Source organism: Megalobrama amblycephala, linkage group LG19 (genome assembly GCF_018812025.1).
Source record: "Megalobrama amblycephala isolate DHTTF-2021 linkage group LG19, ASM1881202v1, whole genome shotgun sequence".
Lineage (NCBI taxonomy): Eukaryota > Metazoa > Chordata > Actinopteri > Cypriniformes > Xenocyprididae > Megalobrama > Megalobrama amblycephala.
In genome coordinates this window covers 34,101,687-34,127,902 of record NC_063062.1, presented here as the reverse complement: position 1 = coordinate 34,127,902, position 26,216 = coordinate 34,101,687, and the positions used below count along the sequence as shown (strand labels likewise).

General features: G+C 38.1%; 1 protein-coding gene across 1 annotated transcript; it reads right to left on the bottom strand.

Moving 5' to 3' along the window:
- Positions 1-438: 438 nt before the first annotated feature.
- lbhl (LBH regulator of WNT signaling pathway, like) lies at positions 439-16,920 on the bottom strand. The gene is made up of 4 exons (XM_048168282.1): positions 16,467-16,920; positions 8,003-8,078; positions 4,325-4,604; positions 439-1,363 (listed from the first exon to the last, which is right to left on the bottom strand). The coding sequence occupies exons 1-4, from the start codon at positions 16,586-16,588 to the stop codon at positions 1,293-1,295; spliced, it is 549 nt and encodes a 182-aa protein (XP_048024239.1). The 5' UTR covers positions 16,589-16,920; the 3' UTR covers positions 439-1,292.
- Positions 16,921-26,216: the final 9,296 nt, after the last annotated feature.

The following is a 26,216-nucleotide window of genomic DNA, read 5'->3' as shown; positions in this document are numbered from 1 at the left end:
CACTTTTTCAGCTGTGAAATGAGAAAGAGAGAAATAACCAAAAAATGTGCCATGTAGCTCAAGGCAAAACCCTCAAACACAGTCTAGTGGTTATTTGAGAGTCAAATCATGCTATATTTAATAAATCTCATTTTAAAGAGACAAAACTGCAATCTTACTTTGTTACCAATGAAGAAACAGTTTTTTGTTTTTGTTTTTTGTCTTCTTTTGTCCAAAAAATGAAGAAGTTCAACACTTTCCAATAAGAAGTTAGTACAAATCTAATCATGTTTTTTAAAAAAAAGAAAAAAACTGAGTAAAAAATAAATACCTCAGAATTTTTGGTTGTGAAGTTGTGCAGATCTGCGACAGCAAATGTCATTCAGGTTGTCTACTTTTCCCTTATAGCCAGGAATTGGACAGAATGGTTGTGTAGAGACAAGAATCTGAACTACAAAGTGATTTTCAGTAGTGGCACTGATGTATTTTATTGCTTTAAATGGTTTTCATTTGGTAATAATCATTTGAGGAAAAACATTGTATGTACATATTGCAAAGAGAAATGCTTCACAAAGTTGCTTTGGAAAACATTACACAGAGTAAAACTTTGATGTTTTTCAGTTTGGTATAAAACATACACAATACACTGCACTGTTTGAAGATTTTCTGTCTATTCAGAGGTGCACTTGATGGTTAAAATGTACTTTGGACATGACTGAAATACATCAACACAAAAACTGACATGGGTAAAAGAAAAAAGGGGATAAATGCAGTACAAAATAAAACTGTACTTTCAAAGCATTTTCAACTTCTCCATAACATACTTCACAAAAAATCCATGTTTCAGTAATGTTCCTTCCTTTTTTTCTCTGCATTTTTCAGATTTGTGTGATAAAGGGGAATAGGAAAATGCTGACTGGTTTAAACCCAAAAATACAGAAACTATTTTTTGCAATTTAAAAGACAACTGTGGAGAAACTTTCCTATATAGTACAGTAATGGGAAAACAACTGATAAGCAATAAATTAACCTATGACTTTATGAGCTACTATTTTACAATATATAATTTCACGATGACTACAATCTTCCAAGTTGCCGTTGCTCTCTTTTCTGTACTAAAAGTGTCAGATGAATCTTGTGTTAATGTGTGACCACAGTCAGACCCAAATCAGAGTTGCATGGCCCAATCAGTTCTTCTGTAAGCTGCAATTCAGGAAAGCGTCCTATAGTCATTTACGTGAAATGTGGCAGCACAGGTTCAACATGTCGTGATCTAAAGTTAGACCCTGAGAACAGGACGGGTTCAGTGGGCATCAGTTCAGAGGTGAAGCACTCTCTGGAGGTAGAGTCGGGGTGTCGTCCCTAAAGTCATCTGTTTGAAGATCTACAGACAGACAGATAGACAGAAAATGAAACAAAACTAAAACAAATACAAATACAAACAACCAAAGTTCTCTAATGTAAATTAAACTAAAAATGAGCATTGCACTAGTCAGTTCATACATTCATACATGCATATTGTGAAACTATGATTGGGCTGTTTTTGAAAAAGTTGAAAAAGTCAAAAACACTTGGTGTTGCTACATCATACCCATTTTGACCTACAACCACAACGTCCGTTACCTCCTGTGGTGAAAAATAAGGTTTAGGCGCTGAATAGAGCAGTGGTTTTCACATTTTTTTTTTTTTTTTGAGTGTGACCCTTTTTTTCCTTTTTAAATTGACGCAACACGTCTGCCTATATACAACCATGTATAAGCTATATACAATGTGTATATATATATATATATATATATATATATATATATATATATATATATATATATATATATATGTATATATATATATGTATATATATATATATATATATATATATATATATATATATATATATATAGTCAAAAGTTTTGAGACGTCTGCCTTTCCATGTACATGAGCTTTAATGACATCCCATTCTTAATCCTTAGGGTTTAATATGGAGTTGGCCCACCCTTTGCAGCTATAACAGCCTCAACTTTTCTGGGAAGGCTTTCCACAAGGTTTAGGAGTGTGTTTATGGGAATTTTTGACCATTCTTATTAGAAGCACATTTGTGAGGTCAGGCAGTGATGTTGTCAAGAAGGCCTGGCTCACAGTCTCCGCTCTAATTCATCCCAAAGGTGTTCTGTCTGGTTGAGGTCAGGACTCTGTGCAGGCCAGTCAAGTTCCTCCACACCAAACTCACTCATCCATGTCTTTATGGACCTTGCTTTGTGCACTGTTCCCACAAAGTTGGGAGCATGAAATTGTCCAAAATGTCTTAATATGCTGAAGCATTAAGAGTTCCTTTCACTGGAACTAAAGGGCCAAGCCCAACCCCTGAAAAACAACCCCACACCATAATCCCCTCCACCAAACTTTACACTTGGCACAATGCAGTCAGGCAAGTACCGTTCTACTGGCAACAGCCAAACCCAGACTCGTCCGTCAGATTGCCAGACAAAGAAGTGTGATTGGTCACTCCAGAGAACACATCTCCACTGCTCTAGAGTCCAGTGGCTGCGAGCTTTACACCACTGCATCCGACGCTTTGCACTGCACTTGATGTAAGGCTTGGATGCAGCTGCTCTGCCATGGAAACCCATTCCATGAAGCTCTCTACGCTCTGTTCTTGAGCTAATCTGAAGGCCACACAAACTTTTGAGGTCTGTAGCTATTGACTCTGCAGAAAGTTGGCGACTTCTGCGCACTGTGCGCCTCAGCATGCGCTGACCCCACTCTGTGATTTTACGTGGCCTACCACTTCGTGGCTGAGTTGCTGTTGTTCCCAATTGCTTCCACTTTGTTATGATACCACTAACAGTTGACCGTGGAATATTTAGTAGTGAGGAAATATCACAAATGGACTTATTGCAAGGTGACTGCCTGCCCCGACCCTTTGTCCGTTTATCGTTTGTGTTTTGCTTGCTGCCTGCCCTGACTCTCTGCCTGATTCCTGGATTTGTTACTGCTGCACCACTGTTGTCTAGATAATACTTTAGTGCAGGTGGATCAATACCCTTCTGACTCGTCACAACTTTGTACTTCACGGGCATTCCAATATCAATATAAAATAAAAATAAATCCTCCTCATGAGCAAAAATGCGCTTGGCCATGCCACATTGGAGCGATGCTCGCACAGAACAGCACGGACTGTACTACTGACAATTTAAATTGAGCAGTGTAACCCACAACAGGTGCCGACGCTCTATTGTAATGCATTGTCATCACTGTTCCAGTTTGCTGGCATATTGATGATTTCATGCGCAAGGAAAGCTGTCTGCGAATCGCTCACCCAAAGCTTTTGCTGCCAGATCTTAAACACCAAAAATCACATTGTAATTGATACAACACTAACTAGACTAAATCAAATGATAAAACATGTCATATGCTACCTGAAACTATTTTCATATTATTTAATTTTGTTCATAGGGAAATAATTTTTTTATGAAAACATATAAACCGTTAAAGACAGACCTACTGCAACTAATGTTAAAATCATTAAAGTCATCGTTTGTTAAAGTTATGAATTTGCATTATTTCAGCCTATTTAGTAAAGAACACATATTGATTATAATTAAATATATTACACTTATGTTTTATTTATAATAGGCTACTTATTTATTATACTTGCTATATTAAAACATAAGTATAATATATTTATTATATTATACCTATTTTAAATGTTGTTTTAAAGTAATGCATTACAATATTGTGTTACTCTCTTTAAAAAGTAACTAATTGTGTTACTTGTTATAGGGTTTTTTGGTTAAATGCCTGAATTAAGGTCTGTGGTTAACACAAGCTCAAGATATTTTCCATTTTATTCTATGACATAAAATACATCAGTAATACATTAGTAACATACATCAGTAATGTTTTGTTGTGAAGCTTTTACTTCTCAAAAAAAAAAAACAGTTGCTAACAAGTGTCTGACTACAGAGGTTGTCTTGGATATTATAGCCTACTTTTAGCTTTTTACTTGAAGCTATTTATCCAGGATTTAAAATTCATAAGATTTATGTTAATTTATAAAGATTATCATGATAAATAAAATAGAAACATGAACTTTTGTTAGTCACAGACCTTATTATCTGCAATAATCCACAAGATAATGGAAAAATCCTATTGGGTTTTTGTCGAGGAAACCAGAGTGATGCTAGCCTACAAAAATGCAGCCTCTTTAAGAGTGTAGTACTCTCAGCTCTGTTTAACATGTTTTACCATGTTCAGTACAACTGAAAACAACAGATTTCCCTCCAAATCTTAAAAAAATAGTGTTGGCCTAGTTATTGTTCTGAATGGTTGTGAAAGTTGTTGGAAGTACCTAACAGAGAAGTGGTCTGCTGGTGGTTTTCAATGACAGAGCTCTCTTCTTCATCCTCCCCCCAGTCGGCAATGTTAGCAGGTGGGATGCACTGCTCCAAAAACAGATCTTCATCTTCATCGAAGTCCATGTCTTCTGGGGGCCAGCGCAGCTCACCGCTCTCCACCTCACTGACATCAGTAGGCTCCACCACAATGGATGGCAGACGCTCCTTCCCCTGCGGCACGCAGGTCAGAGTGCCTTCAGTACTCAAAACTACTTCTACCGGATCTGGGAAGATCTACAAAAGAAAGGATGAAGAGAGAGAATGATATAAGTAGGAGAAATAGCCATTAAGTCTTGAATAGTGTTTGCACAACAGTGGTTCCTGTTTGAGGTTGCATTAGATCAGTCATGTTTGGCTCAAAATGACTGATGAAAACTCAACACGATTGTGAATGTGTTAGCACATGATAACATTATTGCCACTCTTTGTGATCTCTTGCTTAAAAACTACTGAGGGAACCGCTATAATGAATAAGCATTGCTAAAACATAACCACATGACTTAAATCTGCAATATGTGGCTTTTAAAGCCACAAATAAGGTTTAAAGCTGCAGTGAACAACTAGTGGCACCAGATGGAACTGCAAAAACAGTTTCCAAACAGTTTTCACAAACACTCCCTTTACTGTTCGCACAAACAGATAGTTCCGCCCCCAAACTCATGAAACCCAAACTCAGTTTTTGAGGTGAATCAACTCATGAATAATATACTTATGCTGCATTCACGTGACTGCATTCCGAATTATATTCGGAGGTGTTCACGTCCTGGGTGCACACTCTACAATTTATAATAGTTCTTTATATGACTGTTGCTTGTTGGACTATATGATTCCCACTGCATGCCATGTCCCAATGTGGGATCTCAGGTGTCTTTAATGTCAGACTGTACAACAGTCAAGACGCGTTTTACATCATCAATTTCATTGAAGGTAAAATTTGATCACAATAGTCAATAAGCAGCTATTGCTATCAGTGAACATGTCAAACTAACGATCAAAGACTACAGATTTTGGCCTTGGATCAGAGGAATCTTTTAGGATTCAAAAAATTTGTCTCAGATCGCCATATTGTGGACAAAATCGACCCAGCTTAAAAAGAACTGACCCATTGCATTTCTTAATCCATTTGCCATTGGACAGTTGACATGTGGAAGTAACCAATAAACTTTCGACTGAATTTTAAGACACACCCCCTTAAAGGGATAGTTCGCCCAAAAACGTATCCTCATTCACTCACCCTCAAGTTGTTCCAAACCTGTAGGAATTTCTTTCTTCCGCTGAACACTGAAGAAGGTATTTTGAAGAATGTCGGTAAGCAAATTGTTGATGACAATTTTCATTTTTTGGGTGAACTATCCCTTTAATACTTATATGTTAATATACAAGTATTATAGGCTTATACACCGCCCGGCCAAAAAAAGAGTCGCTGTTTGGATTTTGATAGGCAAATACTTAAGAGTCTATGAATGGGTCATTATTACAGTGATTATTATTTTTCTAGCATGGTATATGTTTGGCAACAGTTCCTTTAACCCTAAAAGATGGAATGTGTAGCTTTTCATTTCTTAAACAACAATGTAGGAAGACACATCATGGCCATATTCCAGGATGACAATGTCAAGATTCATCAGGCTCAAATTGTGGAAGAATTGTTGGGAGGGAGCATGAAGAATCATTTTCACACATGAATTGGCACTGACCTTAACCTCAGTGTAAGTTTTTGGGATGTGCTGGAGGAGACTTTACAGAGTGCTCACCTCTTGCATTGTCAATACAAGAACTTGACCAAAAAAACATGTACCTCTCGATGGAAATAAATGTTGTGATGTTATGTCCATCAAGAGGTACAGTACAGTCCAAAAGTTTGGAACCACTAAGATTTTTAATGTTTTTAAAAGAAGTTTCGTCTACATTTATTTAATTAAAAATACAGTAAAAACAGTAATATTGTGAAATATTATTACAATTTAAAATAACTGTTTTCTATTTGAATATATTTCACAAAGTAATTTATTCCTGTGATGGCAAAGCTGAATTTTCAGCATCATTACTCCAGTCTTCAGTGTCACATGATCCTTCAGAAATCATTCTAATATGCTGATCTGCTGCTCAAGAAACATTTAATGTGTACAATTGTACAAAATATTTGTGTACAATATTTTTTTTCAGGATTATTTGATGAATAGAAAGTTCAAAAGAACAGTGTTTATCTGAAATCTAATCTTTTGTAACATTATAAATGTCTTTACTGCCACTTTTGATTGATTTAATGCATCCTTGCTGAATAAAAGTATTCATTTCTTTAATTTCTTTTCAAAAAAATAAAAATAAAAATTCTTACTGACCCCAAACTTTTGAACGGTAGTGTATAATGCTAGAGAAGCTTTGTATTTCAGATAAATGCTGTTCTTTTGAACTTTCTATTCATCAAGGAATCCTGAAAAAAAAAGTACACAACTGTTTTCAACATTGAAAATAATCATAAATGTTTATTGAGCAGCAAATCAGCATATTAGAATGATTTCTGAAGGATCATGTGACACTGAAGACTGGAGTAACGACGCTGAAAATTCAGCTTTGCCATCACAGGAATAAATTACTTTGTCAAATATATTTAAATAGTACACAGTTATTTTAAATTGTAATAATATTTCACAATATTACTGTTTTTTACTGTATTTTTAATTAAATAAATGTAGCCTTGGTGAGCAGACGAAACTTCTTTTAAAAACATTAAAAATCTTAGTGGTTCCAAACTTTTGGACTGTACTGTACATAAATTTACATAAAAGAGGTACAAAAACCTCTAATGCAAGAGGTGAGCACTCTGTAAAGTCTCCTCCAGCACATCCCAAAGACTTTCAATGAAATTAAGGTCTGGACTCAGAGGTGCCAATTCATGTGTGAAAATGATTCTTCATGCTCTCTGAACCATTCTTTCACAATTTTAACCCTGGTGAATCTTGACATTGTCATCCTGGAATATGGCCATGATGTGTCTTCTTGCATGGTTGTTTAGGAAATGAAAAGCTACACACTCCATCTTTAAGGGTTAAAAGAACCATTGCCAAACATATAACAAGCTAGAAACATAATAATCACTGTAATAATGATCCATTCATAGATTCTTAAGTGTTTGCCTATTAAAATCTAAACAGTGAGTTTTTATATATGTTAATAATACTTATATATGTTAATATATAACTAACATATATTAATAAGTAACTGTTTGGTTACCAATATTCTTCAAAATAAATTATTTTGTGTTCAGCAGAAGAAATAAATAACTTGAGGAAGAGTAAATGATGACAGTATTTTTAAAGTTTTGGGTGAACTATCCCTTTAAAGCACAGCATTAGAGCTAGCTACATGATAAATGTTACTGCATATTGCAGAAGTAGGACATTAGCTGTAAGTATAGATTTCATTTTACTGAGATTATATAAATTGTGGGTCATACAGATGCCAAATAACAGATAGCCCCAATTATTTAAAAAAAAGAAGAGCAAAAAAGAGATTGCTTTTTTGTTTAAAGTGTTGAACATGTGTGACTTTAAAAAATAATTGGGTATTAAATTAATATATAGATTCAAACTTCATAGAAAAGATAAAAGTATGACAGATGGGTTTGTTACCTGAAAGGGCACCCTGTCCCCTTTTCTCTGTGCTGGAAACTCATCCATGGCCTGGGCTTCTGGGTACCCCATCCCTCTGTTATAGTGACATCACAGAATATGTAAAAATAAAATAAATGTAAAAGTTTGGAATAGCAATGAAACAGTCACAGCTACTACTCATTGCTCTCACTTTAGTATACTCACTACCCACTAGGACTGAATGACTCTGCTTGTGCATTAATGATGGGGTAATGTAGATTAGCAGCTACAAAAGTATGCAAGCTTGGACTCTTTCTGTAGGTTATATCATTACACCAGTAGGTGGCGGCAACTTAACTTTATAACTGATTGATTCAACCGATATGACTATCTTCTTTCAGACAAATACAATCGTAGATGTATTTAAACATATCCTGGCTCTTCCAAGCTTTATAATGGGGGGCGAGATTTTGAAGCCCAAAAATATGCATCCATCCATCATAAACATAATCTATACGGCTCCAGGGGGTTAATAAAGGCCTTCTGAAGTGAAGCGAAGGGTTTTTGTAAGAAAAATATCCATATTTAAAACTTTATAAACTAAAATAAGCAGCTTCTGGCAGACAGCCAGCCGTATGCATCGATTTGCGGCAGAAGAGTAACCTTTGACCCAATGCATGATGCGATGACAAACACGGAAGCTTAGAGGATAGAGCGAAGAGCATGTCTAAAATGAGAAATTTTGGGAAAAAAATGTCAGATTTCGATATAAGAGAAGCGGAGCTTGAGTTTGTTGCCCAGCCGTATTTGTTAAAACCGCGAGAGGTGTCTGAGCTTACGATACTCCTACGTCCTACATCATACATAGTGTCAGGGGTTACTCTTGTGCCGCAAGTCGACTTGCACAGTATGCGTACAGCCTTCTGCTAGTTATTTGAGTTTATGAAGTTTTAAATATGATAAATATGATTTTTTTTTTTTTTTTTTTTACAAAAACCCATCACTTCGTTTTAGAAAGGCCCTTATTAACCCCCTGGAGATGTATGGATTATCTTTATGATGGATGTGGATGCATTTCTTCATCCCCCTTCACTACCATTATAAAGCTTGGAAGAGACAGGGTATTTTTAAATATATCTCTGATTTTGTTTGTCTGAAAGAAGATAGTCAAATTTTCTTTTTTGGGTGAACTGTCCCTTTAAGTGCCTGAATTAGGAATAGTATACTAACATGCAATTCTTACAGTTGCTACTTTATATTAACCTTTATCTGGTGGAAATAGTATGAGTAGAATGCTATTCTAAATTCAGCCACAGTCTTTATGAGTGAGTATGCATAATTTACTGAACTGATTCATTCAATAACGCAGATTCATTCAGGAACGAAACACCGGCAAAGTTTTTTGCTTGGAGATTCTGCTTTGACTTCATTTAGAATGATTGTCGTTGGTGGAGCAAAAACACACAAAGTAAATGGCAATACTAGGTCCAAAATGTCTTGTTTATCAAACTGTTGTATCAGTATTGGTTTGAATATCACCTGCCGAACAACAACCTTGCTTAAATCAGGACGCAACGAAAGTTGCGAAAGTCTTTCCTCCCTATTGTGCAAATATCCAAGTGAAACGGCTTCTCGAACAATAAAAACTGTAGGGCAGGACTTCATTTTCTCTGTGGGGAATTGACTAGATGGTTGTGGTTTGCTATTGGTGGATCTCATGTGAGTGACAGGTTGCCCCGCCCTCACACCAGTAAACACATCATCAGAGAAGACAAGAGATGTCTCTGCAAGAGGGAGGTTATTTTGATTAAAAATTACGAGGCACATGAACTAAAAAAATAATGCTAAGAAACAAGGCGGTCTGTTGGTGTAGCCTATGTAGGATTTGCTAATCGCAGTTGCTCTCAGGTGACCTGTGACTAATCGTTCCACTCTCAAGCCTCTGCTGAACGCCCGGATTACAATGCTTATAACAGACAGCCAGGGACCGATTATATCAAAATGGATTATGTTCTCATATAGTCATTTTTCATTAGCAGCAGATTGGATAAGAGCATTGCATTATGGGTCATCATCACTGCAGATATGAAAACTATTTACCAAAAATGGTGCATTATGCACTGCCCTGTTTTTAAGTAGTATGTAAAACAACATGCACTATGCAACTCTGTGCTACATGTCACATGATATCATGTTTAGTTTGATTAATAGAATGGCATCTAGTTATTGTGTAAAAATGTCTTGCAGCAGTTCAAACAAATAAGGCAAAAAAAAAATCTTAGCAGGAAAAAAGAAGTGCTAAACGGGACTTTTTCGATGTAGGCAGATCATTATCAGGGCTGCGGTCAGCCCCGACAAACGTTGCAAAATGTTTTTTTAAACAGAAACGGTGGTGCATTGAACACCCTGTTCTGATGACGCAAGAGTTGCAACTATGGCAGCTAAGAAGGACATTCTTTGTGTTCTTTTTGAAGAATTTTCAGAGCCTGATTAAATCGGTATAAATATGTGTTTAATACTGCAAAATACGCTTGATGTTACAGTCACTGCCCTTGCCGTCCAGAATAAAAGAGAACATCTCAATCAAGTGAAGGGATTTGTGGAAACTTCTACTTATTGTGATACAACATTTGCCTCGCATTTCAGCATGAAAAGACAAACATTTCAGGTGAAGGATAATCCACTTCTTACCTCCGAGACTGTGTTGATCTATATTATTTTTATTGTTTGTATTAGGCTTATTGCTGATCACTGTTGTTGTGCTATGATATTGTAATATTTACTATTATATAATCAGAGGAGTATAGAAAAGTTTATTAAAGTGTCACTTCACAATACAATAGCAAAATATATAAGTATAGTATTTTTGTTACATTAATACCCATTGTGCGAGCTGTCTCTTTAATACCACGTGGTTTATATACATCTTGCCGCTGATTGGGATGACATTTCTGACACACACACCAAACAAAAGAAAACGTGTCTCAAACCCGTTGCACACCGTTTCCAGGAAACATGTCCTTCAACCCGGAAAACGTAGCAAACCGTTGCGCACCGGTTTGAGCTTGAACGTGCCCCTGTAGTTTATTATGAAATGCAGTGAACTTCTATTTTAAATAAGTCTATTTGTGTTTCTTGTTTTTTTCCCATCATTTATTGTTGCTATTTTCAAATACTTTTTTAAGTAAAGATGTTAATATTTTACCCCTGTCCCGATCCAGACATTTAATGATAGTCTATGAATATTCCTAGTAATTAATTACTACATGGTCATCAGTGAGATTATCTAAACCAGGGGTGTCCAATCCTGGTTCTGGAGGGCCACCATCCTCCAGAGTTTAGGTCTAACCAGCTCCAACACATTTACATGACAACGATGTACACAAAAATTAAAGGATTAGTTCACTTTCTAATTAAAATTTCCTGATGGTTTACTCACCCCCATGTCATCCAAGATGTTCATGTCTTTCTTTTTTCAGTCGAAAAGAAATTAAGGTTTTTGATGAAAACATTCCAGGATTTTTCTCCATATAGTGGACTTCAATGGCCTCCAAACGGTTGAAGGTCAAAATTACAGTTTACAGCGATCCCAGATGAGAAATAAGGGTCTTATCTAGAGAAACCATCGCTCATTTTCTAATTTTTTTTTTTTAATTTTATACGTTTTAACCATAAATGCTCGTCTTGAACTAGCTCTCTTCTTCTTCTCTATTAGAATTCCAGCAGTGTAGACACTGCTAAGTGCATTACTGCCCTCCACACGTCAAAGTTTGAACTAAATTGTCATATACAATATGCTAGTGCAAGTATGTAACAATTAGTTCAAACTTTGACCTGTGGAGGGCAGTAATACACTTAGCAGTGTCTACACTGCTGGAATTCAAATAGAGAAGAAAAAGAAGAGAGCTAGTTCAAGATGAACATTTATTGTTAAAACTTATATAATTTATATATTTATTTATTTTAAGAAAATGAGTGATGGTTTCTCTAGATAAGACCCTTATTTCTCATCTGGGATCATGTAGAAAGCTTTGAAGCTGCACTAAAACTGTAATTTTGACCTTCAACCATTTAGGCTCCATTGAAGTCCACTATATGGAGAAAAATCCTGGAAAGTTTTCATCAAAAACCTTAATTTCTTTTCGACTGAAGAAAGAAAAACATAAACATCTTGGATGACATAAGGGTGAGTAAATTATCAGGAAATTTTAATTTGAAAGTGAACTAATCCTTTAAGGTTTTTTCTTTGTACAGCTGACAACATTGTCAAAACAATCCCCATTCACATGGATCTGCCAAAACGACTAAAGGAATGTCATGTAAACAGCCCCTTAGTTTCTAACAGAGTTGGTATTATATTTTATAGTGAGATAGCAGGGTCTGTGGCTCTACCATTGGAGAAAGTGTAACAGCCAACTTGGATCACATGCGCCTTGTTAACCAATCATATTACAGCCTCGCCATCATTGAATTTCAAGAGTTGTGTGAGTCAATCACTGTTTGTGGACATAGGAATGAATGAGGTGTGCTGTAAACCGAATCCTATCAGTTGTAAAATTGTCTGTGACAATTTCCTTTTCTTTCTTTTTTTTTTTTCTTTTTTTTGGAGGTGTAAACTCCAAAAATAGATCAAAACTATTTATTTTTTTTTTTTTTTAAGTTTAAAGGCAAACTGAAGATTATCTGATAGGCTGTCATTTCATTAAAGGATAAGCTGTTTTCCTACAAAAGCAGTTTATTCAGCGTAGTGAATCATCTCCTCCTTTGACATCCATTAAAAAAACGGCCTCTGGTCTCTTTCCCTGCATACTGCTTTTGCATTTTGTTGATGTTTTGCTAACCTTTGAGGCTTACTTTAAAGCAGCTTTGTTTCTACTGAGTCTGAAGGCCTTAATTAGCTGGTTCAGGTGTGTTTAATTCGGGTTGGAGCTAAACTCTTCAGGAGTGGCCCTCCAGGAGCAGGTTTGGACCCCCTGAGTTAAACAAAGAGTAAAAATCAATTTAAACCATTTAGGAAAACAATGCCTCAACTGATGCTATAGCTATAAACTAAAAGAAACCCTGTCAGTAAATTCAGTTGCTATTTATTTTTAGATTGAACACTCAAATAAAAACATGCATTTACATTTAAATTGCACTTAAGTTTTTCAGCTTTTTAATAGTGTTTATACTCGTTGTTGAAATGTAAACATTTAAGTGGTGGCTGTCGTTAAAACATTTTCATTACAGATTTATTCAAATTAACATGTATAACTGATGTTTTTATTATTTAAGTAAAAATAATTCATATGTAATATAGTGCATATTTAGCAAAATGCCTTTTTGCACACGAGTTGATTTATTGACGTCTTTCTGTGGTGCAAACACTGATTGGGCAATTAAAACAGGGTACATTTCAGTAAGTTGTAATTTTTCTTTCAACATATTTTTTGACGTTCATTCATGTTTTTGTGCTTTAATTAGTATGAAGGGGAAGTGATGGTCGGTTCACGTGCCGCTTCACCCAAAGAGTATATAAGCCTGACCGGAAGGGATACAGCAATCTGTCACGACCCATTAAAGAGCGTCAGAACAGGCTATTTATTATTTGAATGATATAACTGACAGAATTTAAAATGATAAAAGTGATAAAGTACAAAGCTTATTGAGATTATTGGATGGGAGGCCCGCTACAAATAATGTTCAGTGAATGTTTTTAACTTATTCATATGGATGTGAAACATTGATTTTGTGTTTAAATCACTTTTTTTGTATTAATTATTCTGTTTGTCACTGCTTTCACCGAAGGCTTAGACTTTGTTTCATATTAAAAAAAAGCACACAACGTACCGCGAAAGCTTGTAGCTTAGGGCTTGGGATTTCCAAAATCAAAATCAAGTTGATTCAAAGCTATTAACTGATATAGTTAACCTACTGTTGGACATTAGTAGACTAATTAAACTAGTGAGAGTGTGAAAAGTGTGTTATGTTCTAAATGTCCTCAGGATCAACACACTTGTGTGTCTTTTAAGGATATTATTCTTTAATTCTTTGCCCTTCATGTTCCAGATCTGTTTATACTCTCCCAAAGGGGCTGGACAGGGATTAAGGAAGCCTGAAGACCTGTCTGATAAACAAAATCCTCTTTTTTTACTTCCACAGTGTATGCTTTTGTGTGTGTGTGTGTGTGTGTGTGTGTGTGTGTGTGTGTGTGTGTGTGTGTGTGTGTGTGTGTGTGTGTGTGTGTGTGTGTGTGTGTGTGTGTGTGTGTGTGTGTGTGTGTGGCTTAAGCCATCTGAAACGGAAGTTATAGTGAAATGAATTTCAGCTCTCTCTGAAAAGCCACAGCGTGTTTACAGTTCATACTTCACAGATCAAAATGATAAAGTATCAGAATTGAACACCTGATGTTCTGAACTTTATTTAACCTTTTCATCTTTCTTTCGAAGTTGACATAGGGATAATGTGATAATGTAGCTGAAAGGGGTTCGTTCTGTTATAATGACCAGCTGACTGAACATTATCCTGACAGGACTACTTACCAAATGAATCGATATATAGATGTGAAACATTGATTTTGGGTTCAAATCGCATTTTTTTTTTTATTCAGTATTCTGTTCTCTTTTAGTCAGTTCATCAAAAGAGGAACTTCACCACTGCTTTCATTGTTTGTGAAACAACCGTTTTTTCACTCAAAACCTGAGGACGTCACTTGTCTGCTAATGTCTCTCTGACGACAGCTGCCTAGCAGTTAGCAGTGTAATCCTGCCTACCCCTCCTGCTGTCTGTGGTAAGTCATTAACAAGCTAACGGAACAGATTTCGCTCCGACACGAGGCAGCAGCTACACATGCTATTGGCAGGTTAGCTCACGGATTGAGGACACACAGTCTCTTGTTCAGCAGCTGGATTTTACCGCACCTTACGGCCATTACCTACATTATCGCTAATCATTTTGTGGCCATTTCGAACAACTAGCACATAGAGTCTTATAACTATAACCAATATCATGGTAAATGTCAGATTGATTAAACTGAGAAAATAGCTCTAAAATTACTGTCACCCCAAAATGATCATAAGTTTCTTTACCTAACTTCGGTTAGCACTGTAATTACTTTGAAGATGTTGTTTTGGGTAATAAAAGTGCTAAAAATTAATAATGTACAATGTTTTCCAAACCCAACTTTCAAGAATGGGGAAAAAAAGGAGCTTTACAGAAAACCATGATTTTAATGTAATAGTATTTTAATATCTTCATGCCGTATAGTTGTAGCAGCTTAGAGCTGAGTGATAATATAGTTTACATTTTTGTGATGATACAAGCAATAAACAGTTACGATTTGCCATATATAGTATACATTGCTTTATGTGAGTATACAGGATAAAGTTGGACATACATACTTATAAACTATAGAAAGAAACTATAAAATAAACTATAATCGACTTCATAAAAAGAGCTGTGTGATAATATAGTTACATTTTGCGATGAAATAAAAAATTCAGGCAGTAGAAATTTCCTATATAGGGTATATTGGTTTACGTAAGAGTACTGTATATGCGAATAATGTTTGATATAATTCATATCCAACTTTATATAGAGAGCTGTGCGATTAATACAGTTTACATTTTGCAGTGATAAGGTGTATATATTATGTATACTTATGTATATATTGTTATGTATATACTTATGTATATTTAAGTATACTTATGTACACTATACTTATGTATATATTGCTTTACATTAGTATACTGTATGCAGGTAAAGAAGGATGTAATACATTTCCATCTTTTAATATATCATGTAGATATCACAGTACCTATTTTTATTTTTTATTTTTTATTTTTTACATTAAAAACTGGCAGCTGTAGTAGTCCAGATTCATTCTAAAAGTTGTAACTTCTTCCTGAGTCTCTCCATCAGTGTCGACTCCGGTTTGAACAATGTAAGGCTGAACACCGTTACTGACAATCCTCATTTTGGCTGCGTGAGATTCTCCAGCTTTGTTGTTGTTGAGCAACAGAGCTGTTAAAGCTCTGCCCTCTTCTGGAAAGTGGGCTGGGAGCAGCAGCTCATTTGCATTTAAAGGGACACACACAAAAACGGTGTGTTTTTGCTCACACCCAAATAGGGCAAATTTGACAAGTTATAATAAATGATCTGTGGGGTATTTTGAGCTGAAACTTCACAGACACATTCTGGAGATGTACATTTCATCTTGTAAAAGGGGCATTATAGGTCCCCTTTAAGTTACATTTTACTGTAAAAATGTATATTCATTTTAATTACAAATTATATATGTATTTTTTCCTTGAAAATTGCTGACATTATTTACAGTGAAAAGCAAAATCATCATCATCATCTGTTTGCAGACATGCCATTAAGATATAAATCCAGCATACCTACCACATCCTAGGCCAGAAAGGCATTAACATCATAAGTGTTTGTCCCCTATTACATATATCCAACACAAGCCATCTGTTCAGTCTTGCACAAAAACACACACAGAATTTGTATGGGGTCCTACCCATCTGTGGGAAGGCAGTCGTCCTCTTGGCTGGTGCAGAGCTCCACGCTGCTCATGCCAGGCATGATAATAGGGGGTAGAGAGGGGCAGCTCCCACAGCACTGCCCCTCCACAGGCCCCATCGGGGGGCACCGTCCGTCCAGTGCGATGCCTGAGAGTGCAGTGCTCAATGAAGGCCTGTAACTCTGGGTTAATGACAGGCACAATAGGAAAAATACTGCAAGCTGATACTCCAATCGAGCTCTGAAATGTCCCAGCACATCAAGCAGTCATGTCCCTCTATGATTGCCTTACTGTCTTTATCCTAAACTCCTCTCCCGGCCTCTCTCTCTCCCCCTCCTGAGCAGAGGAGAAAGGCTTTATAGAAGAGCTGGATTAGTGTCTGTGTCGATTAGTATGGTGGGGCTGGTGACGTCAGAGCAGTGAGCAGACTCATCCGGCCTGGCACACGCACCAGGTGTGCACTCACCAGCTTGTATGGATCTTATCTGATGGTGCCTATACGTTCAGAATTGGCTTTCTTAAACATTCATTGCACTCTCTGTGCTCTTTTATTACACGAAAATGTCCATCTCATCAGATCTGGACAATTCTGGGTATTTAGGTAGGGAGGGGTTAGATATATATATAGCTTGAGATCAGGCATTTGTCCCTACACTTACACTGATGAGATGAGTGCCAGTGTGCACTAATCCAAAACAAACACGTCTTAACAGTACTAGTAAGACCCCCAGACCTTAACCTGGTTCTCTATCTATCTATCTTGAATACATATAATGATATATGCACGATATAGCACCTTGAATGCATTATAAGTTGTTTCGGATAAAAGTGCAAAATATTAATAGATGTAAAATGTGATGATTGAACGAAATGAAACATTCCACCTACCAAGAATGGGAAAATAGAATCAGTAAACTCATTTTCATAGTGCTTTTCAAAATAAAAACTGTTTCAAAGCAGCTTATGAGAAAATCATGATGTTAATGTCTATAATATAGTAATATCATACCTTATAGTCACATTTAGCTGATTAGAGATGGATGATAACAAAGACTATAGATATAGAAATACGGTTCACTCCTATTAGTTATGAATGGGAGAAAATGCAACGCACAATATGGCGGAATATGTCCCACCTTCTAAGTAAAAGTGCCAGTCGCTGATCGATAAAGTCATTGCGTCACTGCAGCTGCTGTTAGAAGCTCCGGTTCCCATAGAAACCTGAGACTCGCGCTTAGGACTGCACATGCACATTGACTCGTCTAGCCTGAAAAATAAGCTTTTTTTAAAGGTGCCGTAGAACGGCTCAAAATACCCCATAGATTTTTTTTTTTATTACATTTTTTAACTGCCTATTTTGGGGCATCATTAAATATGAGCCGATTTAGGCTGCGGCCCCTTTAAATGCTCACGCTCCCCGCCCACGGAGCTCGCGCTTGCCTTTAACATCATAAACAAAGTTCACACGGCTAATATAACCCTCAAAATTGTTCTTTACAAAGTGTTCGTCATGCAGCATGTCTAATCGCATAAGTATGGTATTTAAATGTTATTTAACTATGCTAAGATAAAGTCAATTTTTAATTCTAGGGCACCTTTAAATGATGTTTGAGCATAAGAAACAACATTTATGGGACAGTTCGTGTCAGATTTTGTTGCTGATTTGAAATATGTTATTTAATTGTGAGTTCACCAAGCAGTTTTTGAGATTTCAAGATTCCCCCATTCAAATAGATATGACTTGGTCATGGATGCCTGAAATAGCTGCCCGAAGATGTTGCAAATATGGCCGCTGAGTGAACAGACTATCGAGCTATATCCATCATGTAAAATTGCATTTTTCTATTATAATAAGTTTATAATTTTTCAACATATTCATACAGAGTATTGTAAAGACATTTACCAGTAATAAGACAATTTAGCTGTTGATCCCTTTTTTTTTTCTTTTTTTTTTACATTCAATACAAAATAATAGCGGCTGGCCTAAACAGAATTTAGTTTCAACATTGATAAACTGACTTGCTTTTAGACATATTTTGAGTGTGCCGAGGTTTGTCACTGCAGATACAGCAGACTTAACAGTTTTTCCAACATGACTAATTATTACCAGGAACCACTGTAGTAGCAATTAATTATGATACTTAATTTTTAAGGATCTTTTCCTCTGGTTGAATTAGAAATGGCATGTATAGAATCACTTCATTCTGGTTTTGTTGCTTTATTTATTAAATACTTAAACCTCTTTTCAAACGTTTGTGGTTGGCAAGATATTTTTGAAAGAAGTATCTTATGCTCTCCAGGGCTATGTTACAGTAAATACAGTACAATCACTAATATTGTGAAATATTACTATAACTTCAAATAACTGTTTTCTATTTGAATATATTTTAAAATGTAATTTATTCCTGTGATGGAAAAGCTGAATTTTCAGCATCATTACTCCAGTCTTCAGTGTCACATGATCCTTCAGAAATCGTTTCAATATGCTGATTTGCTGCTCAAGAAACATTATTATCAATGTTGAGATGTAGTTGTGTTGCTTCAAATTTTTGTGGAAATAGCTGATACATATTTCTGACTCTCAGTTTCAGTTTCACTTTTGTCAAATTTCTGTTTTTTTTGTTTTGTTTTGTTTTTCCACTATTGCTGGATTGGATGCAGGCTCTACTATACTTTAGTGGAATTCAGGGGACATTTTATGAGATTGAGTGTCACTGGACCATGATGAGGTTAGATCGCCCCCTAGTGAAATCACTTTTTGTGTTGATTTTCTGTTGTCATATGTGTCCACACACAAGTAAACAAAGTCAATTACATGATATAATCATGATGAAATAATGACATGCATGTGGAAATACATTTAAAGAAATGCACAAATGCATTAGCATGCACAGTATGGTCACAGGACAAATGTGACTCACAGGTTAGGAAAAACATGAAATATTTTTATACTCTTGAAAGAGGTTTTGTGTTTGGCTGTGGAATTCATGACATATTCTGCCATTTATATTGGCTATTTCTGCTGTTATTTGGAAAATGTTTGAGTGGATAGAGAAAGTGGATGATTAGTGATATCCACCAGAAGTTTCCAAATTACTCCATCATTCTGATGTTAAGAAAATATTCTGCACAAGAACCCGCTGATTGCTGCATCTGAAGGCCATCCATCCATCTTTTCATCTGTCACAATCTCTCCCAAAATAGCCTTCAAACTGCTGCTGAAGCACATAAATCACTTGCTCTCTGCCTTCTACCTCTCTCCTGGATCACGTGTGTCATTTCTCTTTTAATTTGAAATAACGCTAGTTTTTGGATAGTATACTCTTATAATGATCTCTGAATTGGAACAAATCATGGTGTCCTGCCATCTGTGACCAGCAGGAGGTGCCATTGCTGGCAAATGTCTCCTGTATACAAATATACAACACAGAAGTTTAAAATACATCTTAAAGGGTTAGTTCACCCAGTAAAGAATTCTGTCATCATTTACTAACCCTTATGTCAATCCAAACCTGTATGACTTCCAAAAAATACATATATTTTGAAGAATTTTAGTGACCAATTTTGGTAACCATTGACTTTAATGGTATGGACAAAAAACAACAACACTGAGACATTTCTCGAAATATCTCAATACCCTTCATAGATAAAAGGGCGTTTCTGAGTTGGCTGAAATAGTAAATGTGGTACAGTGTGTCTCCAGCTACAGCATTGTGATTGCCTGTGTGGTTGTCATGGTAACCAGCAGGAGGAGCCGTTGAACAGGAGATTCTCATGGAAGCGCTGTGAGGGCGTCTGCCATGAGCCTGCAATAAAAACACAACTCCACTTCACAAAAGGCTCACAGTTCATCCTTTTATGGATGTTGAAACTGCCGTTCAGTGAAGGATGTTTAGAAAGGTCCTTCAGTCTTATATATGATTTTCATGTAATTGACATTTACTGTAATTGGACTGTTGAAAGGGCAAAGATGATGTTGGCGAAGCTCTGCGCATTTCAGCTGAGGACTTAAAATTAAGTTACTTACTGGTAGAAACAAGAAATACATTCTTGCCAAGAAGAATAATCTCTAGTGTGCTGACATTGTTATACTAGTGTGTCAAAAGATCCTGACCTCAAGATATGGCTTTGGTTGCTCTGTCATTGGGAATGAATGGGATTTTTTTCACTTGTTTTATGGAAACCAATCAATTATAAATGTAATAGCACACCTCTCCTCAGCAAACCACATATGTTGTCTGATATTAGATACGATTTTGATTCATCAATATCTGTTAACTTTAAGTGTCTAAAAATCATTTTTGTTTATTGAAATGAAGCTGAAATGAAATTAAATATGATTATTATGGAAAAACTTAAACTTAAATGAAAATGAGAAATGTTGCCTTGGCAACTAACTGAAATTAAATGAGTTTAAGTTCTAAAATTACTAGAATTGAAATAAATATGAATTAAAGTTAAATAGAAATATTAAAAAAGTAGTGATGTCAAATTGATTAATCACAATGAATCACATCTAACAAAAGTTTGTAAAATATAATATATGTTGTAGCGGGTTCCTGAAGGGAAAGAGGAGAACGGGCGAAAGAAAGTGAGTTCAACCCGGAGGGTGTATTCATTTACAAGTGAGCAAGTGCAAGGAAAGTAGACCAGCGGATGCTTGACAATAATCCTCAGGTCCATATCTCCGTAAAGTAGTGCCTCTTTTAGTGTTTCCAGTGCGAGTGTCTTTGTGGTCCGGGTGAGTGAAGGAGAAAGTCAGCTGAGCAGACAGTGTTCTGCCTGTGTGGAAGTCTGCTGGAGGAGAGTCCGTAACACCAACCTCCTGTTAATCGCTCTCTGGCAAAGAAACACAAGCACAAGTAATAGTTTCATTTGAGAGAAGAATCTCTACCACTTCTGTCTCCACAGACATATTTATCCCTGTCTTGCAGATTGATTGAATGCCATCAGCTGGGCTTGGTGATTGCTCCCCAGCTGGTTTGTGTGTGTTGCCAGGGGTGACACTTGATGAGCTGCTGGCAACTCGTCACATTCCCCACCCCCCACCCCCCACCCCCTTTTTTTCCCCCGTTGCAGGTCCTGCTGATAGAAGTGAGAACTGTGAATGGGGTAGGGGGTGGGAATGACCCTTACCAGACATGACCAGCCAGAGAACATCTGGGACAAACCATCTGCATTTCCGTTGGATACCCCAGCCTGATGTTTCACCAAAAAATGGAAATCCTGAAGGGCTAGGAACCACCTGGTGACCCTGGCGTTGGTGTCCTTTGCCTTAGCCATCCACTGAAGGGGGGTATGGTCTTTCACCAGCGTAAAGGATCTCCCTAGAAGAAAGTAGCGCAACAAGACTGCTCCAAGGCTGGTGTCTGAGGCATCTGTCTGGAGGGTAAAAGGCCGGGAAAAGTCAGGGGCGTGAAGAACTGGGGACGAAGTGAGAGCAGCCTTCAGACGCTGGAACGCCTCTTCAGCTGCAGAGCTCCACTGTATTTGGTCTGGCTGGCCCTTCTTGGTCAGGTCTCTAAGGGGACAAGGAGAAGGACGAGATGAAACATCGATAGTAGCCTGCTAAGCCCAGGAAAGCCCACACCTGCTTCTTTGCAGTTGGCCGGGGACAGTCCCGTATAGCCGCTACTTTCTTGTTTTGGGGAAGGATAAGACCTCAGCCTATGCGATAACTCATGTAGCGTGCTTCATCAAGATCATCAAATGACACTTGCGGGGATTAGCAGTTAGTCCAGCCCGACGTAATGCAGACAGCACTTTGCGAAACCTGGTCAAATGGTCCTCCCACCTCTCTAAGTGGACCACCACATCATCAATATAGGCAGCGGCGTACTCCTGGTGGGGCCACAGGACAATATCCATTAGCCGTTGGAAGGTGGCGGGAGCCCCATGCAGGTCAAAAGGAAGGACCCGGTAATGCCAGTGGCCTGAGGGCATGCTGAAGGCTTTTTTCTGCTTGTCCTAGGGACTCAGAGGTACTTGCCAATAGCCCTTGGTAAGGTCCAGGGTGGCGATGTAATGCGCGCTTCCCAGCCTCTCGATGAGCTCGTCCACTCTGGGCAAGGGGTAGCTGTCGAACTGTGAGACTTTGTTTAGCTTCCAGAAATCATTACAAAAATGGAAAGTGCCATCCGGCTTAAGTACCATGACGAACAGGCTGGACCAGGGGCTATTGGATGGTTCAATTACTTGTAGTTGGATAATTTTCTTCACCTCCTCCTCAATGGCCTGTCGGCGAGATTCAGGGACTCTGTAGGGCCGCTGCGAGACAAGGACCTGGGGAGGTGTCCGTATCTGATGAGTGAGGACGGTGGTGCAACCAGGATGTTCAGAGAAGACATCCTTAAACTCACAGACCAGTGATTCCAGCTCCTTCCGCTGGGGCCCCGCAAGATGACTGCCGAGATCTATTATGGGATCATTGACTTCGGCTATCAGGGCAGTTGGGGGAGCTTCTCCAACCCATTGTTTCAGGAAGTTGATGTGGTATAGTTGTTCCTTCTTCCTCCTCCCGGGCTGATGCAGCCAGTAATTCACGGGTTCTACCTGCTCGACAATGGTGTAAGGGCCCTGCCAGGTAGCTAAGAACTTGCAGGCAGAGTTGGGGACCAGGACAAGGACTTTATCGCTGGGCTGGAATTCAACTGGCTGTGCTGGCTGATCGTACAGACGTTGTTGGGCACGCTGGGACTCAACGAGATGTTGTTTAACAAGGGGCATCACTCTCTCGATGCGGTCTCTAAGAGTCCCCTGGGCTGATGGCCAAACAAAAGTTCAAATGGGGTGAACCCTGTTGAGGCCTGAGGTACCTCTCTGATCCCAAAGAGCACATATGGCAGCATCCTGTCCCAGTCACGCCCATCCTCGGTGACCACCCTTTTCAGCATCTGCTTCAAGGTTTTGTTAAAACGCTCAACAAGCCCATCAGTCTGGGGATGGTAGACAGAGGTCCGAAGATGTTTTACCTTCAAAAGATGGCATAGAACGGCCATGACCCGGGAGACAAAGGGTGTGTTCTGGTCTGTGAGTATCTCTGTAGGGATCCCTACCCGGCTACACAGCAGAAACAGTTCTTGAGCTATAGGCGCCTAGGTTGCTCGCCGAAGGGGAATGGCCTCAGGGTAGCAGGTGGCATAGTCCACAATGACCAGAATATGTTTGTGTCCTCGAGCAGATTTGGGCAGCGGCCCTATTAAGTCCAAGCCAATAGGATACAGGATCAGGTGGGCTAGAGCTGGTTTCTTGGTCTGATGAACGATGCAGCCTGCCATCCACATTCGCACTTCTGGAGGATTAGGAACAGTAGGCATGGGTTCATCCTGCTGTGCACCTCAGGGAGCCTCCAGGCTTACTGGCTTGTAGGTGCCATCCACTCCTTGTCGCTCCCTGGTGATGCCCCTCCGGGTGAACGGGACAGCTCTCTCCCCCGAGTCTCTTGCAAGTGATGCCTCTGAAAGCTCCACTGCCTCCATGGGTTCAGCCAGTGTGGTGGGGTTGGTTAGTCCCACATCTTGGCGGTGAGGGCGGGAAAGGGACCGCAGTAACCGATTCACGGTGACTCTTTCTACTACCTCTGCAGCTGTAGCTTGGTCGGGCAGCAGCCAATGCTTAACAAGTCAAGCAAGCTGTGTGGCCTGAATGCGCATAAGGACATGAGGCTCAAAAGTCCATTCATGCACTTTCTGTGCGGCACAGACTGAAGACAGCCCCACACAGCTGAGGATTTCCTTCTTCAGTATAGCATAATCATTTGCCTGGTCTGTTGGAGGGAAAAATAGATCTGCTGTGGCTCTCCTACGAGGAGCGGAGCAAGAAGTTGTGCCCACTCGTTATGATCCCAATCTTCTCGAGTTGCTATCACCTCGAAAGTATGGAGGAACGCCTCAACATCATCCTGATCCATCATTTTAGGGAGGATTTGCCTCGCTGAAGCTCGTCTTTAAAATTAATGGAGTTGTGCGAACGGATGTCTCTGCTCGTAAACGGACCAGCTCTTCAGCTAAATGTGTCTGGCTTGCCACCAGCCTCTCTGACAAATGCTGCTGTCGAACTGATACCTCTGCAAGGTGTCAGATAATGTCTCCCACGCTGGGGGAAGGAGCTGTCTCTGTGGGGGCCTCGTGTCACAGTTCTCTGGAGTGCATTCTCCACCAATGTAGCGGGTTCCTGAAGGGAAAGAGGAGAACGGACATGAGAAAGTGAGTTCAACCCGGAGGGTGTATGTGAGCAAGTGAGCAAGTGCAAGGAAAGTAGACCAGTGGATGCTTGACAGTAATCTGTATCTCTGTAGTGCCTCTTTTAGTGTTTCCAGTGCGAGTGTCTTTGTGGTCCGGGTGAGTGAAGTAGAAAGTCAGCTGAGCAGACAGTGTTCTTGCCTGTGTGGAAGTCTGCTGGAGGAGAGTCCGTAACACCAACCTCCTGTTAATCGTTCTATGGCAAAGAAACACAAGCACAAGTAATAGTTTCATTTGAGAGAAGAATCTCTACCACTTCTGTCTCCACAGGCGTTTTTATCCCTGTCTTGCAAATTGACTGAATGTCATCAGCTGGGCTTGGTGATTGCTCCCCAGCTGGTTTGTGTGTGATACCAGGGGCAACGGTTGATGAGCTGCTGGCAACTTGTTACAGTGTATATAAATATATATATATATAACAAAATGACTAGGACTTAAACTAAAATTAAAATGGAACCTGAGAATAAAAAAAAGATAATTCAAAATACTATAATAATATTAAAATAGCATTCAATCATATTGGATATTTAGTTTGACTTGCTCATTTTTATTATTTTATTATTATTTTAACATTTAGATTGACTTTGCAGCCATTTAACACTCACCTTGAGTTAATCTTCAAAAGTACTAATAATTTAATTACACTGTTTCATGTCATTTTTAGCAAATCTCAAAATGAATATCCATTTTTCCTACTGTATATTATAATGTTGTAATGACTAAATTTACTAGTAGTCAATTTTAGACAAGTGATTTTAGTTTGTTGTATGGTAACACTTTACAATAAGGTCCCGTTAAATAACATTATTTAATGCATTAACATCAACTAACAATGAGCACATTAGTTACAGTTTTAATACTCTTTAACAAGTACAACTGTTCATTTTTAGCTCATGTTAACTTGGGTCCATTAAATAACAGACTTTTGAATAAAGTTGTTATTTTTGTTTTGTTTTTGCGCACAAAAAGTATCCTCGTCGCTTTATAAAATTAAGGTTGAACTATTGCAGTCACGTCGACTGTTTTATCAATGTTTTAACGGGTGAGTAATTAATGACAGAAATTTCATTTTGGGGTGAACTAACCCTTTAATATTAGACTACTTCTATTATTGATTGCTATCAGGATGTGAATAGAGTTTGAACCAGTATAACAAAAAGTGTTTATAAAAAAATGCCCTACCCTACCCTTAATTAAGATTACTAAAGTATTTTTTTAATTGTTAACGAATGTAGTTAACTAATGATAACAAATGGAACCATATTGCAAAGACAAAATAATGTAGTATTTTAATATAAACCATTTATCGGTTATCAGCCATGAGATGGAAAATAATTATTGCCGTCTCAGTGATGAGACTTGTAAATGTGTGGGTGTCTGACTGTTCTTGCACAGCTTCAGCTACACTGACACAGCAGAAACACACTGAAATACACAGAGAGAGATAGAGAGAGGCGGAGCAAGTGCATGTCGTCACCTGCCGTCACTGTGGACGAGTTCCCTCCCC

Excerpts from the sequence above, each read along its gene's own strand:
- lbhl (XM_048168282.1), bottom strand. The coding sequence starts at position 16,588 with ATGGGGCCTGTGGAGGGGCAGTGCTGTGGGAGCTGCCCCTCTCTACCC. Across the intron at positions 4,605-8,002 it reads GGGACAGGGTGCCCTTTCAG|ATCTTCCCAGATCCGGTAGA; the intron begins GTAACAAACCCA and ends TTTCTTTTGTAG. Across the intron at positions 1,364-4,324 it reads GCAGACCACTTCTCTGTTAG|ATCTTCAAACAGATGACTTT; the intron begins GTACTTCCAACA and ends GTCTGTCTGTAG.